Source organism: Catharus ustulatus, chromosome 2, assembly GCF_009819885.2.
Source record: "Catharus ustulatus isolate bCatUst1 chromosome 2, bCatUst1.pri.v2, whole genome shotgun sequence".
Taxonomy (NCBI): domain Eukaryota; kingdom Metazoa; phylum Chordata; class Aves; order Passeriformes; family Turdidae; genus Catharus; species Catharus ustulatus.
Window position 1 is genome coordinate 110052101 of NC_046222.1, and position 20634 is coordinate 110072734.

The 20634-nt window shown below is 36.8% G+C and overlaps 1 protein-coding gene across 6 annotated transcripts in view; it reads left to right on the forward strand.

Annotated features, from left to right (window-relative positions):
• The window catches only part of CNKSR2 (connector enhancer of kinase suppressor of Ras 2), a 208892-nt gene that overhangs the window by 47161 nt on the left and 141097 nt on the right, over positions 1 to 20634 (forward strand). For all 6 annotated transcript variants that reach the window (XM_033053293.2, XM_033053294.2, XM_033053289.2 and 3 more), the window contains exons 3-4: positions 1390 to 1592; positions 12634 to 12721. In XM_033053293.2, the coding sequence (XP_032909184.1) occupies positions 1390 to 1592; positions 12634 to 12721 (291 nt within the window). The remainder of the gene's footprint in view (positions 1 to 1389; positions 1593 to 12633; positions 12722 to 20634) is intronic.

Sequence of the window (20634 nt, forward strand, 5' to 3'; positions counted from 1 at the left end):
GAGGATTAAATTCATTTAGTGATGGTTTGGATTGGGAGCACCACAACTGCTGTAAATAATCAACACCTTGTGCCCTGCTCCCCCAATTCCTATAGAAAAGAGACTAAGGTAAATCATCTTCAGCAGTCTGTAATTGGCATTGATGAGTGTATCTCTTTTCCTGTCTCTTCTTGTCGAAAGATCAGCATGGGAGGAGAGCGGGGAGGTCACAGAGTGTCATTAGAAGTAGATTTTTTTTGTGTGCATCTGAGGGGCTTTATGCACTCTACTTCATCATTGGTGGTAGGAAATGGTCCTTGTTCTGTAACCAGTGACATTCCATTGTCAACTGAGCAAGTTGTCAGCACCCCGTGCTATCACCCCATGATGTGGCTAAAGAGAGAGCCTTCAAAATTCCATAGTTCTCTAAGAGGAGTACTAAGCTCAAGTCTGTGCAATTGCTTATTCTTTTGCAAAGGAAAATTAGTCTTTTTTGTAATAGCTCTATCACTCTTTGTGTGTGTGAGGAAAACAAATCTTTCATAGAAATGACAAATCACTGATGGTACTATATTGTATTGTAATTGAACACTAAATCAGGGCATTCTCGAGTGCTGTTTTGGTAACATTTGTACTTTTGAAGGGTTTCCAGCTACTGTTTGTTGATATTGTTTGTTAATATTTCTGCATAATTGTTTCTGTCTCTACTGCCGAGCTAAGAAACGTAATTTAAGAGATTGACTCTTAAATGGAAACAAAGTTTAAAATTTGACTTTAAATGAGTGGAATAGAGGTTGAGGCAGCACTGTGGGCAGCACTGTGTTCCCTGGTCTGTGATTGTGGTGGTCCTTTCCTGCTAAGAAAGAATAGAATTATGCTAATTAACTTAGATCTGTGAAGCCAGCAAAACCAATTCAGTGTCACACCATTTCCATGCTGCATACTTCTGCTAGTAGGGACATGGGGTACTGATCCCTAATTATCAGATGTACACAGAGAACCCTTTGATCAAGGCTGGGTTGGAGGGGGCTCTGAGAAACCTGCTCTAGTGAAAAGTGTCCACCTGTGATCTTGAATGTCCCTTCCAACCCACACCATTCTGATGATCTACTGACAGTGATGCACTGCTTTGAAAAACAATTTTCCAGACCAGGTTTTTTCTTTGATGTTTTTCCCAGTACGCTTAGAACAAGCTAAGGGATCACTCATAATTTTGCTCTTCTTTTGTTCTCTTTTTATGCACTTCAGAAACAGAACATTCTATACATTTAAAAACTACTGAGTGGGTGTATTTCTGCCTTAATTATTAGGAATGGTTAAGTTTTGAAGTAGAAGATCAGTCTTGCTGTTCTTGGTTCTTTCTGTTCATCTGTGAAGCTAACTTTTTTTTTTTTTTTTTTTTCAATGCAGAACTATGGTTTAGAAACAGAAAATCTGAAGACCCTTTCTCACAAACTGAATGCATCTGCCAAAAATCTGCAGAACTTCATTACTGGGAGGAGGAGGAGTGGTCACTATGATGGAAGGACGAGTCGCAAATTACCGAATGATTTTCTGACATCAGTAGTGGATCTCATTGGAGCAGCTAAAAGTCTTCTGGCTTGGTTGGACAGGTAAAATCTCCTAAATGTCTCATGTTAACTAGGTCATACACATGAACAAGCTCCAGCTTCTTTATAAAAGTTAACATACCCACTGAATGCAGGGAGAATTCACTCACATGTTCTGAGGGGTTGTTTGTACTGATTCTTTTTTTTTTCTTATGTCAGCATGCAATTCAGATGAGCTTGTCAATACAATACCTCCAAATGCACTGTGACCCTGCAGTATATACAGTAAAGCAACAGGATGACATCATTAGGTTATATATGTATTTTTTACTAATATAAAGCAGCAATTTATCCTGCATACATCAGATTCAATCACTTTGATACTATCAAATTCACAAAACTGATCGTACTTTCCATTACATGGGTGTCAGCATATAATTCCAGAGTGTGGATGTGAAGAAACATGCATGTTGTGTTTTAGGTTTTTTTAAATAGCAGTGAAATACCTCTGATTTTCTAGAGGTGCTGTTCTATACTTTTACCTCTGTTACCAAGGAAGTATGTGGGACCAGGACTAAAGTGCTCCCCTTTACTACATTTGTAGTGACTTTTTCTAATTATAACACGAGTAACATGCAGGTATTTAAGGTGATCATTGAAATTCTTAAAGTGGTAGAAATTAGTCTATCTGTATGTCTTTGCATAATGCATCACAGTGGATTTTCATCAGAGAAAATAAAATCCTTATCTTGATTTAAAGGGGTATCTTATTTTGTTTCCAGCAGCTGAAGTTTTGTTCAGAGTATGGTCTTTGTGTAACTTTCCAATTTAACAGAATTATTTGTGTGTTTTGTGTTTAATTTTTCTGAGGAAAATGGCTTGTCTCCCATAAATTATTTCCATATGAATGATTTAGGTGAGGTCTGAATTTTTCCACTTCTTAAGCTGGACTGAAAGCTCCTTGTTCTGTTCAGGAGATTGCAGCTACCATTTCTTGTTTTCTACTCCCTCTCTAGCCTTTCCCCAGGTTTGAAACCCAGAGTACCTAAAGTTGGCTCCTAAATTTCTTTTTAGATATTTAACATTAGGTGTGTAGAGAAGTAGTGCAATCTCATGGAAAGAGTTTAGTATTGAGACTTGAAAAATCAGGAATATATTCTTAGTTCTGTCTCTAACCTGTTAGTACTTGGAATACCTGTAGGCTTCACTTTTTCTCTCTGCAAAGAGCAACATATTATACTGGGCTCTAAAAAAGAAAGAACAGTAGAAAAACATTCTTTTGCTTAGATGGGTCAAATTTTGCCACTTATTTCTATTTAGAAATAATCTTGTTTGGTTTCTCATTGGAACTGTAGTCATGATTAAAGACTGTTACTAAGTCAAAGTTCATTTTGGGTTTTACTTGGTTGTTTGATGGAGTTTTGAGTTCTTTTTTTAATAGTCTGTTATTTGAAAGCAAATTTCATATATATACACACACATATTTAACACGTTGAAGAACAATGGATTTTTTTGCAACTTAATATGAATTTAATAATTGAAGTTCTGGAAAAAGGTAGTTATTAATGTTAGGAAACATCTACATCTCAGGACTGGTGTGTCACTGTAGTATTGTGCACTGCATGTATTTCTGCATTTAGCTGAAATGAAATGACAGCTGGTCAGACCCAGGAATTCCAAGAAGTTAAAAATGAGGGCAATTATGGTAGTATCACACTTTCAGCAATGCTGTCTTGAGTGTCCAAAAAAGGCTTCAGATTTCTAGGAAATGTAGGACCAGGACCAGATTTCCAGGAAAGTCCTTTTGAAGATCTAAACACCTGGTTCTAAGAAATGTTTTTCTGAAACATTTTAAGACTTTTCTGATTTATGAGTGTCTGGTCATTTTAGTAAAGTTTGCTCTTCTTTATTTGTGAGGACCCCAAATGAGGATGCAGGTAGGCCAATAACTACATTTTTCTCAGAAAGTGGGAACATCTGGAGATCAATAGGATTCTGCTTCTTGTATACTTTCTAAGAAAGTATTGGGGCCACTAGGGGGAGATAGAAAGATTTTAAAAATTGATCAGTTAAAGTAAGGAACATGGATTTAATTTTGTTCTGCACACCTGTTGCTATCAAATCTTGACCCCAAATCTTAGTTTTTGGTTGTTTTCTAGTATTAGTTCTGTCTCTGGGTTATGAGAGGGGAGAGCATTAGACTCTTAGGGTTGTCCGCCCCATTGTAACAGCCCTGCTAGGCTGCCTCTATGCAGCCTATGGTTTTTGAGGTCATGCCTGGGAAAAGCAGATAGCAGCAGCTCCAGCTTGCACAGACATGCAGTGATGTGGATTTTATACATAGGGAATGGTGTACATAGGGAATGTACAGGCTGTACTTCACTTGTTGCTGTAGTGAATGCTCTGTTTATGATGTTCTGTGGGACACTAAAGATCTTGTTTGGCCTGGCACAATTATATAAAGGAGTGTGAGAGTTGTGATTTGCTGAGTTAGTTTCATTGTACTCTTGCAGTGGTACAAGGACACTCTTTGTTCCAGGTCTTTGCCTTGGAGCAGCCCTATTTCCAGATGTATGTCAGAAATTGAGTTTTACTGAAAATTAGGGTAGTTTTTATTGCCAGGCTTTAAAGGTCTTTTGGTTTAGTTTCATTTATGGGCTGGAAAACTTAATAGAGAATTCTATTTTCAAAAGAAGTTGTCTGATGATTTTGAGGAGCATGAAATAATTCTCGAATAACACACTGTAGTGAAACTGTCATCACACTGATATGTTTGAGTGTAATTTTAACTTCCTGTTACTTTCTCAGCCCACAAAATGTATCCTCATTCAGGAGACTTTATAGCTTAATAACCTTTTGTTTTATACTTTCTCCTTAAAATTCTTCCAAGCAAATTTCCTGACGAGATTGGTACCTTCTTGAAAAAATATGAGTCTTCTGTGAAAAGAGGATGTATTTCTACCTGATGCTTAATGTAGTTTAGACAGATGGAAACCCACACTTCATGCTATAGCAACAAACTACTTTCCTGATGTTCAAAGCAACTTGGCATTGAGATTTCTCCTGTGATACTTCTTAGGAATTACAGTCAGTCAGGTCTTCTAGACTTCCAGATAAATCACTGGCATTCTGTTCAGTCTTTACTCCTGCAATTCACGAAAGTTGTATTCTTTGGAATAGTAATATATATCACCTTTCTATATTCTCCTTCTTCTCTGATGTGTCAGAATCCTGGAAATTATTCTGCTTTTTCTAAGGCTGATTCACTACGTGAGGAATATTTAAAATTGTATAACTAAATTAGGATTACTTTTTAATGCACTTAGTGTGGATTTCCACTATGAATGTGTGGCAATTTTGTGGCATAAAGCTGTTTCTAACCTCATAAAAGTATATTTTTCTGTGCACCAGTATGTCCAGTAGTATCTGCACATTTAATTGGAATTTAATTTAGGCATATTTATTTCTGTAAATCCTGGTTAAGATTTCATTCTTAGAGCACACGTTTACCTGGAAAAAACTTTGTAAAATGTTGCTTTATGTGTGGATGTGTTGGTTTTCACTGCCTCTGCAACTTCTGAATTATGTATACATTATCCATCCATGGCTTTCACGATCTAAAAGCAACATGAGCACCTTAATGATTTTGAGAACTGAAGCTACTTTTTTCCATCTGTAACAAAATTTTGTTAGGATTTTACCATATTACTTTCATCTTCAATGACACCAGTGAAAACATCCCAGTTGTTGTCTAGAGGCAAGCATAAACTGAAAAGCAATGATACCATAGGGATCCCAGAAAATTCTTCTGAGCCCCAAGTTCAGAACACTTACCAGTGCTTATAAATATCTTTCTCTCTGGTTAGGACACAGCCAGGTCTTGGTACTGTGCTCCCAGCTCAGTCCTGGTTGCAGTACTGAAAGCATGATGAGTCCTGAATGAAGAGTCCTCAGGTTCATCCAATACGCTTTCTCCCAGATCTCAGCAGACCACTAAACAGGCAGACAGAAGGTTGTGTCTTCTTTGGGGCTGGCACAGCTTTGAGTGTTGTCTCCTAATGAGTCAGAAGCTGTTACAAAGTGAAGGTAGCCTTAGGAACAAAAGGATTTTACAAATCCTTTAAGCACCTCATTGTTCCTCTTCAAGTCCCACTATAGGTCATAGGTTTTTCTTTCATGGGATAGCTGGATTTAACAGGTACAGCTCATTACTGTAGTCTTGACTGGGAAGAACTGTATTGCTATTTGTGGAAGGATCCTTAGCACACCTGAGCTGAGGTAACATTTGATGGCAGCTTCATGAGCTCTGTCTCTTCCCATTTCTCTTCTTGCTCTGCCAGCACAAGCTTGTGGTGATGTCATGTTCCACATTGGTCCTGGTCTGATATGTTCTTTTTATTCACCTCCACCACGCATCATTGTCTTTACAACCAAAATCCCTGGAAATCTGTATTTCCTGCAGATTGCACTAAGCAATAAAATCATTCTTAGTTGTGCTTCTGGGCTTCTTCCTGTCTAGTCTAGTGTTTGGGCCATGTTATCTGAAGCAAGGACTGCTTGTACCATCTATCTTGTGCATCATTAGAATATTTTGGATCTTAATAGGACTAATATCTATATAAACTATAAACACAGACTTAGTAGGAGTGAGGAAGGATTGGTTGTTTTCAGGGCTTTGCATGAGTCCTCATTGAAGAGACACTAAGGTAATGTGGTAGCTTTTTTATCTTCAAGAATTTAAGAAAATACAGTCAATTTCCCATGAGATAACTACTACAACATTTTGCGTCTGTTGTTGTGTCACAAATTTTAATGGTCGTGAATTAGGATTTGTCAAGCACCACTGGATTTTTTTTTTTAGTGTACTGTTTGACTCAGCCATCTGTGTGGGCAGAGATTCATGTGTCTTTCACAGCAACTCTTCTGTAGCTCTTGTTTTTCTCACTAGCACTATTCCCTTTTTGGAAGTAAAGAACTTAAACTGCTGCAGTCTAAGTAGGAGGAACAAAGAGATTTGGTGGAGATCGATTTCTGCATTCAAGACTTTCAGTGCTGTGGTCAGAGAAAAGCTAGCAGGCTGACAAATGTGCATCAGTCTGATTAACTTACCACTGCTGTCTGGACAAATGGTACATGAACAAAATGAAAAAAGGAGTTGAACAAAAAACCTAACTGCAAATAGAAAGTGTTGGTGTTGGTTATGTAAAATCTATGGTAAAATTGCTGGCAGAAATAACAAAACGTAGAATTTCACAGTAAAAAGGCTTTTTGGCAAGTTGAGTCTGCTTTTAGGGTCATTCACAGAGTAGTGGGGTGTCATCCTATAAATTCTAAACGTCAGGTGGGCAAATTATTTCAGCATGGGCATAAATTGCTACAATTCTGCAAAGCAGCTGTATCTATACATAAATCCTATTAAATAAGGGCAAAATCTGTCCCTGAACACTTGAATACTTCAGTGGCTGACAGCAAAACAGGATCTTCAAGCCTTACACCATGGGCTTTTTTGGTGATGCTTTGGTGTGTCAGAGAAGCGCAGCCTGCAATGATTTAAATGCTCTTGGTTTATGACTGAACAATTCTAGGTGTTCAGGTTTAGTACACTCTTAAAGTCTGCATTGCATGAAAGCATTGTAGTAGAACACATTCCCCACTCCAAAATGGATGTCCTTCTTTTCACCATGGTGACATACTTAATGCGTACATTTCCTTCCACTGTAGGTTGAATGTGTTCAGCTGGGTTTCTTTGTCTCATTGTTTTTGGTGAATGAGCCCTGGTGATGTTTATGGTGTGACTGTTTTGTAGTTTTAGGTAAAGAGGTCTATTGTTTATAAGCCCATAACTTCTTACAAAGGAATTGTTACTGGTTTAGAGTCCCCCTTTACAAGAGACTTCATGCAGTCCTGTTAGCTGTGCTTGGTTATTACTTGGTGGGAGTAAACAAATGAAAACCCAAGCAAAAAGAAACAAAAGAATTTAGCAATTCTTTACTCAACACACCAGTCTTGCACTATCTGTCAACTGGGCTTTAGTCTAAAACCTTTGAATCTTGTTTCCTTTATGCATTTCCCTTTTTGGTAGTTTGAATGGTATACCAAACCTGCAAGTGCTGCCTCAGAATGCTATGGTACTTAAATGTATTGTGCTCCTGGAACAGCTGTAAATGTTTAATAGAGCACTCATTTAAAGAATTCCTTTATCCAGTGTGAATTTTACTGCATTCTTCCCTGATTTTACATAAAGCAGTTCCATTAGAAATACAAATGAAATATTTGTTTCATGAAAGCCTAAAACTATGAATCTTAGATGGCTTAGGCACAGTGTAAATACAACAGTATTGTGCATTCAGATTTTTATTTGACCTTAATGTGTTGCCTTTGAAGACTGAGTTATATTTGGTTGGTTATATTTGTTTTGGTTGCCTATCTCTTTGAAAGATTTTGGACTATTATGTTTAATCAAAAGGCTCTGAGGATGTTTTTCCTTCTTAGGGTGCTAAAATAAGTACGATATTGGTTTAAAACTGCTCATAATGTCTATTGTTATGAAATATCTCAGTATGACAACTAGTGGTGAAATGTGATTAATTCTTGGTTTGGGTTATGCTTTTGCTAACAGCAGTCTGTATTTGTCCAAATTGCAACTTTTTCAAATGAAATTGTTATTTCTATATATTATTTTCCCTTAATGTTATATGAAGAAGACAGATAAGGAGGCTAAAGCATATGAGGACAAAAAAGTTGATAATGTAGAAGTACTGAGGGTATGCATCTCCTTCACAAATTTTAAATTGTTTTTGAAGGATTTTTTCTTCATGTGCAATCAGTAGTTGTGACTATTAATAGCTGTTGCATTGTATTGTTTCTTAATTCTGTGATGGAATTAGCTATGCTATGTTAATATGGCTGTTTTTTCTACCAGTCCTTCAGGGTGGTTTAATGAATGAATGCTTGGTAATATAATTTTTTTTTCATTCTGAAAGATGCTGATACTTCTAAGAATGCTAATTAGGTCTCAATTCATAGAAGCGTACACACATGCATGTTGTTGCAGCCTATGTTACAGGTGTATAAACAAATTCACATTTCAGAGGTGTTAGATTATTTATGTCAAACACTTGTGTGAAAAGAACCAGTAGCTTTTTCATGCCTTTTCTTAGGAAAACCTTACATCCTATAGATCAGGGCATTGAAGTTGACTTTAGTGTTTAAAAAAAAGCACCAATGTTCTTTCCCTGTGGATGAGGTGTTTTGAATCTCTTCGTCTTGCCTTTGTGTCTCGTAAGGTAAAGGTTCACAATGTGGGTTTGGGTTTGCATAGTGGAAAAATTTAGAAGTTCCCACTTTTCCAGCTGTATTCGTGATCACAAAGCATCTATGAACTTAATTGTCCTTGAAACCTATTACCCCCTCATTTGTTGAAGTGGTTAGAAAATGACTAATGGCTTAAAGTTGGAAAGGAGAAGGATGGAGAAAATGTGAGACTAAAGGTAAAACCACCCTGCCTGTATTTGCAAAAGCATTCATGTGATTGTGTAAATTTATTTTCCTTAAGACATCAGGTATGGAAGGCTTAGACAAATAATGAAAAGGGGAAACAGCAGAGGTTTGGAAGAGGAAATGAGTGGAAAGGGCATATGGTCAGATAGCTATGCTGTGGAGCTACAAAGGTGTTTTCATGTGGGTGTTGCAAAGCAAATCACAATTTTGAAGAAAGAAACAGTAAAAAAATTTCCATTAAGAGGGAAATGTGTATTGGAAATAATCTTGGAAATAAATGACTGTGAGAGGTGAGACAATGAGACATTGAGATCAATGTTGGCAGGAATGGGGGCAACATTTGTCCCCAGTCCTAGGCAGTTCTTTAGTTCTTGTTTAACTGTAAGAACATTGGATTGGACAGTACTTGTGTTGAAAATTGAGATGTATGAGGTACCTCAGACCTGGAGGTCCAAGGGACTGTGAAAAATGGGACTTTGAAAGAAAAGCCTAGAAATTGCAAGGTGATAGAAGTGACTCTGCCAAGCCAAGGCATTTTTTTGAAGTGGTGAGTTACCTAATTAAACAGGGAATTTCTTATACTTAGTGCATGTCTTGAGGAGGAAAGTTTTAGCAGCCACCTGAAGTTACAGTATATGTAGGTTTTATTTGCACTTATACAAGGTGATTCATCTATCCACAGTCAATAATACTGTGCTGTATTAAAATTATAAACAATGGGTATATTACCAATGAAGAGATTTTTTTTGGTCAGATTGGTGTTTTACATTGTGTCTCATGTGAAATCCAGTCAGTGATCCTACCATGATCTGCTGCTGCTTTGATTGAAACTGCTGACACTAAGTCTTGCTGGACTTTGCCTACTGAAGTTGAGGCTTCAGATGGAATACCAAAATGCATTTCCTTCGTAGGCAAATATTTAGAGACCCTTACCATTTATCCAGCTGCTTATGTAGCAGTGGCTGTGTAATTGTTCATGCATATTGCCTCCAGGGATGTGGTCTGAACTGGGAAGGGAGAGGAAAGGGAATTGCAATTTTCCTGGTCCAGTTTGCAGCAATACCCCAAAGAGGCATCTGCAGGAGTTGATACAAGGAATTTGGTTTAATAGCTACAGAGACCTGCGGAGGAGGCAATTGGAAGATCCCTTAGATTTTCTGCAGGAGCAGAGTTTATATAAAGCATGGACCTGTCTTTCCCTTATCTTTCTAAGTTGTGAAGCACTTCTCAAAATTTCACATCTTAGTTGTTGATTTGTAGTAGTCTTGTAGTCTTCTCCCTCCTGCTGACACCCTTGCTGCCCTCTTGACATGCCCATAAGTCTTCAATTGTGATAACTTAAATGTAACTAAAATGAGTAATGTCTCAGGCCCTTTGCCTGTTCTTTAAAGTCAACAAACTTTATTTGGGGCATTTCTAATGATCTTCACTAAGGGTAATGATGGTAAAAAATACCATTATTTTCCTCATGAACCGTGAAACCAAACTAAATTACAAAAGCATGAGGGAAGATGATGTGGTATTAGAAGCCAAAGCCTACTGTGTGATTTTTGTTTAGAAAAAAAGTGCTGGAGGCTGTGAAATGTCAAATAGATTCCAGTTGTGTAATTTCAGGATCAAATTGTATTAGCACCCATACTTAAAGTAAAATAATACCATTTGTTGGTTTGATTTCATTCATCTTCAATAAAAGTAAGTTCCTAAAGGAACACGACTTTCTAAATCAAGGTTTCAGGTAGATTTCAGAACCTCAACAGTTACAATTATGGAAGGAAAAATCAGTGGTTTCGTACATCTTGACTAATGTACTTCTTTAAACACAATTACCACAGAATCACAGAATACCTTGAGTTAGAAGGGACCTGTCACAATCACGAGTCCAACACCTGCCCTGTACAGGACACCCCAAGAATGACACCATGTGCCTGAAAACATTGTCCAAATATTTCTTGAACTCAGTTATGGTTCATAACCAAGCAGTTCAGTTACCTTTCATTATTTAATATCCTCATATGTCTCCTAAACTTCAGAAATAATCTCTGGCTGTGCTGGTGGGTTGGCCTGCTCTAGTGTGTTGGTACAATACTGTATGGTTGTCATATGCTGCAGAAAACTTGGACTCTGAATTTTGAGTGTATGTTTATGTCCAGTTACTTACATAAGACATCTTTTGGAGCTTACCTTAACTTCAAATGTCTGAACTTTCATCTTAAATGAACTGTACTGCTTTTCTCTCTGGAAAGTAAAGGCAGAAAGTGATGTCATTTTGTGATGTATTATATAAAATTAAAGCTGGTAAACTTAATTATGCGCCTCAGACTTAATTCTGTCTTATGAACTATCAGGGCTGCATTGCTAGCCCTGGAGAAGAAAGAAACCATGAAACCATCAGAGATAGGGGAGTTCACATGGGGTTATTAATGGACAATTCCACATCTGCTTGCACTAAAATTTCAGTAATTCTGTGTTTAGAATTACTGTAATTTAGAAACTTGTTAGTACCAATAGAACCAGAGTATTTGCAGCTATCACTTGAACTTGCTTATAGCAAAATTCGTTGTACTGGAAATGTTTTTAGGCTTAAATAAGGAAGGCATAATACCAAGCAGTGCTGTAAAACTCTTCAAGGTATATGCAGCTGTGTGTGAAGTGATGAAAGAAGTCAGCTGGGGAGGGGATTAGTCACCCAACCTAATTTAAAGACAACCACACTACCATCTGTTTTTCGTTTGTTTTAAATGTTTGAAGCAGGTATATTAGGGACAAATGCCATCTTTGTGATGCTAATAATACCCATAAAATCCTCATTTGCAACACTTATAAAGTCAAGCTCTCGACTCCTCTTAGAAAGAATAACAGTCCTGCCTAGTGTTTGGCTATTTCTTGAATAAAGAATATAGGTCATATATATGTTTATAGATTGAGAGGCTTGTAGTACATAAATCAGATGACTGCCAGCTTCACTAACCAAATACATTTTAGCAGTGCTTCTAGAAAGCAAACAAGCTCCCAGGTAGGCAAGCATTTTAAACATCCTAATGTGAAGTTTTTAAAGTGTAGGACACATGTAGATAAGGTCTGTGAATACTGGATTACACTGTTCATTTCACTTAGCAGTTCTGACTGTAGCATAGTGTGTGGGCAGGTCGAGTTGTGCTTCCAGTGTAGGCTTTGCAGCCACTTCTCAACATTGATGCATCTCTGGCTTTAAATGTTGTTTCCCCCTCTAGATAAAGATTCTGCTTATTCAGAGTCCCTCTACTACTTCCACCAGATATTAGATCAAGAACAGATATTAGATCAATATTAGATCCCAAGAATCCCAGTGAATCAGTCAAAAGCTTCTCTGATCTCATTTACATCTGGACACCATTCATATCACAGGAGGAAGTAGTGCTTCTGGCTGTCTTTATAAGGGTATTCCCAAACCAATTCCCAATGCAGAAGGCCAGCTGGGCTTCTGAGGGAGTACAGGCAGTCCAGAAGTAAACTGTTAGAAATAATGCTTTTATAAATGGATTTTCTGAATGAGGAACTTAAAAACTGCAATTGGATATATGCTAGTGCTATTCAACTTTTTTCTTTTTTTTTCTTTTATTTTTAGATCACCTTTTGCTGCTGTCACAGATTACTCAGTAACAAGAAATAATGTCATACAACTCTGTCTGGAACTAACAACAATAGTACAACAGGTATGAGACAGTCTGCTTAGCAGCTTGTTTTTTCCTGAACTGTAAATGGCTATTACTGTTTTCCCCACCATATTGTTTAACCCTGACTATATCATTGTCCAACAAAAATAAGGGAATACTAGTATTTAGTAAATGTTTTTTAAAAATAATATTTTCTGGACTAGTTTGTGTTGTGCTGTGTATGTGGCTCTGTATATCTCAGCAGTAATATTTATCTTGGATTCTCTAGTATAATATAATCACTAGAAAATTAGATAACTACTTGATAATATGTATATTTAATTTCTTATATTTTATCTTTAAATTTTAATTATCTCTCTGGTTCAAAAAATCTGTGTATATTGGACTTTAGTAATCCTCTCTTCCCTAAAGTTCGTATTTTCTCTTGAAACATGTGCCTAGATGATATAAACTTTAGGAAAGTGGGGGGTTAGAATATTTAGATTACATTTTTGTACATCCTGCCTTCAAGAAATCCAGAAGTAGTTACGGAGAAGCACTTGCTTAATGAGCTTCACTGGGGAAGAGAGCCTTCCCCACCCTCCTGTGTGTGGGTTAGGTCTGTCTCTGTGTTTGTCTGTTATTCTGCTGAACTGTAAAGTCTCTTTGCTGCCAAGAAGTTTGAGGGATTGTTTGTGCTTGAGAAGGTAGAGTGGAGAAAAAGTGAGAGAGTGGGCTAGGTAGGAGCACTGAGACTTTTTCTGGTTTTCACAGGCACCACTCCAAACTAAGAAAAACTAAACTGACCCAGCTGTCCGGACTGGTCATTTTCCACAGTAACTGTGTGTCACTGGATAGTGATGATCAATTTTCATGCATCCCCTGTTAATGAGAAAGATGGTAAAGTGGCAACCACAGCAGTATTTCCCAGGAATTAGGTCAATATAAATTAATCTTAAGAATTCATCCCTAGCCACAACGTTGATAATTCACCATTCATATTTCTCTTATGTATAGTTTTCAGTGTGAATGAGAATAAATGTTACTATTTAATACCTTCAGAGAACAGCATTTTTACCTTCTCCAAAAACAACATAATTCTGCAATCAGAAAGCAGTTCATGAATCCATACTTTGAAATCAAAAGGAGCATTTACGTGCCTAAATTTAAGCATGTACTGAAATTGAATTGGGCTGTATTCAGAAGAACAATAATGAAAAATTCCATTAGTAGTCTCAAACACATGTGGTTTGAGCTCTACTTAAATGCATTCCAATGTAGCATTTCAAAATGTCTTAGCTGCTGTTTTTTTAATATGTTCACTGAACACACTGAGAAATCTTATTGTGCTTTCTTAGGGCTGTAAATTAAATCTTTCAATATCACCTCATCAAGTGTTTTTTCTGTCTCAATCTTGTTTTCTTTTGTATACAAAGTATTTTATAGTACCTTAGTAGCTTATTTTTTTGTGAAAAATCTACAGAAGGCAGTGTTGCAGTTTTTCTTTTTAACAACAGTGAACAGCTTCTTATCATGCTTAAAGGTTTATATAATAGTATACATTTATATATTATTTATAAAAAGTCTGTACATTTTTTAATACCTTTGAACTTTTTAAAGACTTTCGTAAAATTTAAAAATCGAACTTCAGTATCTGAGCTCTGTCAGGATTTTTTTTCCATTAAGTTACAGTCAATGTTCAGATTATTAACCAAAACCAAAAAAACTGTTCTTTAGTCATGATGAAGAACAAAAAGCACTAAACTTAAGATGTCTTGTTTTAATTATTTTGCACATTTTGGAGCTAATTGGGGTATCGTGTATCTTCATAGAATTAAATGATATTGCGTTGTGTCCCCCTCATTATCAGACCTGAATGGATAATGAAGCAAAGTGATAGTATTGCTCTTATAAGGATGAAGTCTAAGAAAACCTATTGAGTGTCCATGTTTCGACCTATAAAATAATTAGAAGAGTTGGAGTTAGAGACAGATTTTGGAATAAAATGTGGAAAGACACATACTCTATTTTAACTATTAAGTTTTCTATGTGTGTTGTACATTGTCCAAGGCCTGACAGGCCAGTGTGCTGTGGATATTTGCCAGTGAGAGCAGGTCCTTCAGACCACTGCAAGTTATTACTGTAACCTGCACTAATCATCTGCTTCTATGCAGCTGCTTTATTTTGGCTTAGGTATTTTTTTCTGCCCCCTTAGGATTTTAGCGTATTGTTTCATAACCTCTTCCTCTGGATTTTGACTCTTAATACTGTCCTCCTTGCTGATGGCTTCTCTGATTCAAGGCTTACATTCTTATTAATTTTTATAATAAACTCTTTTCTTGCACAAAAACCGGAGGAAAAAAAGGATTTAAAAAACAAACAAATCCATGAGACTGTTGTGATTTTTGCTACCATTTCCTTGTACTCTCTGTCCTATGTGTATCTGCCTTTGTAGAAATTGAAGGCTGAGCATTATCTGTACTGTTTCCTCTGCTATGCATAGAAAAGGTCTGTTCTTTCTTGATGGTGCAGGATAGATATTAAAGGGCTATGGGTGAACAGGTTGATGTGTGTGTGATTATTTCGGGTTGTACTTTGTTCCCATTTGGTTCATTCATGAATTCAGATTTGTGTTGACAGAATTGTTCCAGTCACAAATGTGTATCAGGAAGAACATGACAGAAAGTCTTGATGGTGTTCATGAAAGTCTTGCTGTTGACTTACATAGTTGGGTTATTCAGCTTCAGGGGGTGCCAAGAACTGCTCCTTTCGAGTATAGCTCATTTTGGTTTAGAAAAGTAGCAGTAGCTACACTGGTAACTTTAAGGAACAGAAGATTTCTTGCTTTCTTAGGCAATCTGTAGATAGCTTTTATTATCATTCTCAATGCTCTTATTCTCAGGAATTCATTAAGGTTTCACTAAAGGAACCTTCTTTAGAATTGAAATCCTGGAAATCTTGGGAATATCTGCAAAGTCTTATTTTATATTGACTTTGTAAGTTACCAGATGGTTAAAGAAAACTTTGCTGCTGAACACTCTATTTCTTTTACTGCTCTTTAATAGTGATCATTAGTGGCCTTCATCACATTTTTTTTACTTTCCTTAATCAGCTTTCACAATGATTTGCAGTGTTTATTTAGTTTTAAAACCAGTGATGTTTATCTTGCAGCTTTAGTGTCTTGTGGGATTTGCTCATGAGTATACTCCAGTAGAAGCATAGTTGTAGGCCTGTAAATACTCCTTTAGAAAAGCGTCACTGCATTTAATTCTTTGCCTAAAGACCTCTTTGAAGAGCTGTTGTGGAAACAGTGTTGTGTAACCAGGGTGGAGATGGAGAGCAGGCACTTGGCTGACATGGATCTGTCTTGCATTGTTGTCACAGAGCACACTTCTGACACCAGCTGTCTCACAGCATCTTTTGGAGGTAACCTCAGATTTTGGATGATGCAGTTTGAGAGGTGGCAGCCAGGATGGAAGAGAGCAAAGAGATAATCCTACATAAATGCAATGTCTGGACTTTATGGGCACCTGTGGTTTTAAAAACGGTGCTATAGAGCATACAGAAGTTCTCTGTGCACTGCTTTAGCTGAGAGATTTGAAACTTTTTTCCCATTTAAAGGCATTTAGATACAAAAATGAAAGTATCCATATGTCCCTTGCCCAATGGACACTCTCCTCATCCCTGGGCATATTTCTGTTGGGATTTTAGCCATGGCTGTTTTTCAGATAAAATATGTTGAAAAGGGTCACAAATTATTTCTTGGGCAATGTGCTATTTTTTATGCCATTGTGAGTTTTGTAACCACATGGCTGTAAACTCAAAAGAGGAATGTTTTAAATGTTAAGTTGCACTAAGAAATATAAGTTCAGGCTTGTTTTCCAATTAAAGGACAAAATGGAAATTTACCTTCTTAGCTCGCCTGCTCTGACTCAGAATCCAAATGCAGTAACATAAAGTGGTACTTTTCATTTCTTGAGGACAATATCAAATTCATGAATGAAGAATAATTAATATCCTGAGTACCAGTTTTACAAATTCTCTCTCATCTACAGTAATTTCACAATTACAAACCGCACCATTTTGACTAAAATTTTGGTCCGAACCCGAAGAGCGGCTTCTAATCAAGTGCGGCTAATATGTTGATGAAGTTCAGAAATTTACTAACCCGGAAGTATGAGCCCACACGACCCTGAGCCGATCCGAGCCCTCACGGCCCCAGCAGGAGAAAAGCAGGACCGATCCGAGCCTGCACGGCCCCGATCCGAGCCAGTAAACCCCGCAATCCCGCGATTCTGTTACTAAAGGGCAACTTTGTGAAAGTTCCACGCGGATCCTTGCTGCGAATGAATGTGCAGTTTACAATCTGGTGCGGCTTATTTATGGCGGAAAAACGAAATGTTGCCGACACCCCGGAAATGCGGCTTGTAATCGTGAAATTACTGTAATCCTTTCTATCACAATTCCTCACTTTTGTTTTTAAGTCCTAATTATTAAGGACTTTAAGGACTCACTAAATATAGCTTAAATTTTTAAAATTTCAGGTCATACCAAATTGCTAATTACCTCAGGAATCTAGCTAATAAAATGGTTTTAATAGTTCAGTGGTGTGAAGCTTTGATTGGATCATCATTAAAGCTGCTTTGTGCCTCTAGATTGTAGGGATTTTCAAAGCAGGATGTGTTTGCTGGAGATAGTTGCATATTAAATTTTAAAGTTTTTTATTTACATTTTTGTATTATTCTTTCCACCCCAACTTTATTACCAATTGCAGAAAAAGCTTTGTTAGCCTGCTCTAGTAATAATCCCTTCCTTCCCCCTGTTTTTTAGCTAAAAATACTTAATGAGGAGACTGCATTCTAGAAGTTTTTTAAATACATGCATAGCACACTGTTAATACAAAATGCCCCTTTTTTGATAAGTGTTCAAGTAAGGGGTAAGTGTACAAGTAGCTAGACAGATGTGGGGAAAAGTTATAACTTAACAGCTCCCCTTGAAAACAATTTACACACAATATCAGCGTATGTGTATGAAATCAAAAGGATCTTCATATGAGAGTATTATAACTCATTGTGAGTAATGCTGTAAGGAATTCAGACTCACCTTGTATCCTTCAAGTGCTGCTCTTATGCAAGATTTTCTGTTGTGCAGGTTTCAAACGGCTCTCAGCAATGGTGATTCAGTATACATTGTGATCTGTGCAATTGTTCTCTTCACTGTTAAAAGTCAGTGTATAATGCATATAATGTATATATAGTCAAAAATAGAAACTAAAGGATTGTGGGAAGTATGAAACTGTTGTTTGTCTAAAAGATGCTATATCAAAATAGTTTCAATTTATGATCTTTACCAATGTTTTTCTCTTTTACATAGTAGAGTAGCTTATTTCTCTTAAAGCATACATTTATGGAAAATTTCAGTTGTAATTTAATGTAATGTAGGAAGTGCCTGAGATACTTTGCATTGATGCCTTTTTCTGATTCTGGTAGTTTGTTTCTGCTATTTGATTATACAATTTTTGCCTTTGAAATGCCTTACTTGTGTATATATTCTCTTTTGATGAAGTTTTGAAGTGCTTTTTGAAATGATTTAGGCATGGAATAGCTGAAAGACTAAAACTTCAATAATAGTCTGTTGGGATGAACCTCTACTAGAACTAATTTGGTGACTCATTAGTTGTCATTGAGATAGGTGCTGTAAGCAGGTGTGGGGTTTTCTTCCTTAAGTTGTGTACTGCTGTGTATATGTCTGTGATGTGACATTTTCAAAGTAGCTCATGAAGCTGCCACCCTGTAAAGGCAAACTTGTTTTCCATTCTCAGGGAAAGTAATTTCTTTTCCTAGGGGATGGGAGGAAAAAAAGACAAAACCGAAAACCACCAAAATACTCAAGGTTCCTTAGTATCAAAAAACTTAGTGACCAGACAGCAAAAATGACTTGGTATTGGCTTGTTTTATTATTTTGAGACTTTTTTTTGTTTGCTTACTTTTCTTCCAGATTAATGATTGACAGTCTCTGAACATGGGCGAAAAGTGAAACACAAAGCAAAATACTTTGTGAAAAAAGAGTATTCTATTTGACTGGGCATATGTTGGTAAACTGGTGCAGCTGCTAAATTTTTTCAAGAAACGGAACTTGAGTGAGTCAAGGTGACAGTGAAGGAGTCGGACTATGGAACCACGTGCAGAAAGTGGCAGAAAGTTGGTGAAAACTGCGATAAAGTGTAGACAGGAGAGAAAAATGTGGTTTTTTATCTCATGTTTCCTTTAAGCAAAAGCTTTTTTTATTATACTGCTGTGGGCACTCTGTCCATGCTCACTGAGTGGCATCACAGTCTCCATCTGAATAGAAGCACACAGAGGATATGCCACACTTACTGTGTAATTCTTTATAAATGGTAGATTTCATCATTAATGATGATGTATTGTGTTGGTCATATCAGTAGGTATGAAGCCTGAGACTCTACATTTCTTTTACTTTGGAAACTGATCTCCCTTCCCAGAGGCAGGGCAGTCTCTGTAACCAGATACAGTGAAGTAAAATTCCAGTTCAGTACAGTGAGTTTCCATGTGTTGCTAAGTAGCTAGCGAGAACCTTAAGCATAAATCATTGTAGCATATATCTTATTTCAGTGTGTTTGGTTTGCTTAAATCCGTTACAAATACATACATTACAGATGATCCAATATGAAACATCCAAGTCGTAGCTGACTCTGGAATGCTGTCTACCTAAATATTACTACTTGTTTTCAGTTCAATTAATTTAATTTTTGTTATTGGCAAAATAGCCACCTAGGCAAATATAAAACATTAAATTTTTTGCTGCAGTTGTATTTCTAAAACCAGAATTATTTACCATAACAGTACTAGAGGAAAAGCAGAACTGAAAAATTACGAACTTATTTACCTCTAAATTGTCTTGGAAGTGACATTAAAAACTTATGAACTGCACAATGCATTGTGCTACAAACTCTATTTTGCTTGCCAATAATACAATAGTTTTCAGTGCATGAGGCTTATTTAGAGGTATTTTGACTTTTTTTTTTCTTTTGGATGGACAATTTTTCCTCAATTCCAATCTCTTATTTGTTGATAGTTTCAGTGGATTTTTTTTTTTGTTTGCTGAGAATGTCATCAAGTAGAGAAACCATCTGAGCAGCTGAAATTTGACTTAGATCATGTAAACACTTGGATTCTGCAGGATATCTGAGCAAGTATCAGTGATTTTAGTTGGTGCTGAAATACTGGCTCTGCTTTCTGACTGAATGGTGTACTGGCTCATTTTAGAAACAAGAAAAGGTGTAACTCTCTGCATGCAAAGCAAGAATTATTATGTGATCAGATCCCCAAGCAAAGCAACAAGATGTCTTTTACAGAAGGGAGAAATAATTGGAAATGGAAAATTACTTCGGAAAGATAGAAGAGCTTAGTGTACCTATTGCATCTCTCTTAATCCAGCAAGCAATTTTTCCCAGTAGTTCCTTGGTCTGTGGGTGATTTATGTAAGTTGTATTAAATTTCTACATGAAGTATTCTGTTACTATGGTGATAGGTGCCACTCCACACAGATTGTTGAAATAAAATTAAAGCAATTCTGTATACTCAGTAATCTGGGTAATTGCTGTTAGTTTGTACACAAGGGTTATGAACTTAAAGTACTGCAGGTTTATTGCATTTTCAGAGAAAGGCTCTAGACTTCTAGAAGCATGTGTGTAGGTTGCATATGAAGTGTTCTTTTTTATAGCATTTATTTAGTAGCTTGCATTGTATTTTCTCAGTAGAGAATTTTTTCTTTCTTTCACCATGATGCCTGCTCACCATTCTGCTTTCTCCCACCTCTTCCAGTTCTTACTCATGTTTCAATGGGCAAGGACCGAGTGGGTTCTGCAGGTTCACATGAGTTCTGGTTTCAGTGTGGAGGGGAAGGGAATTAATTACAGTAGAATGAGGATGCTATAGACCCAGTGGCAAGAA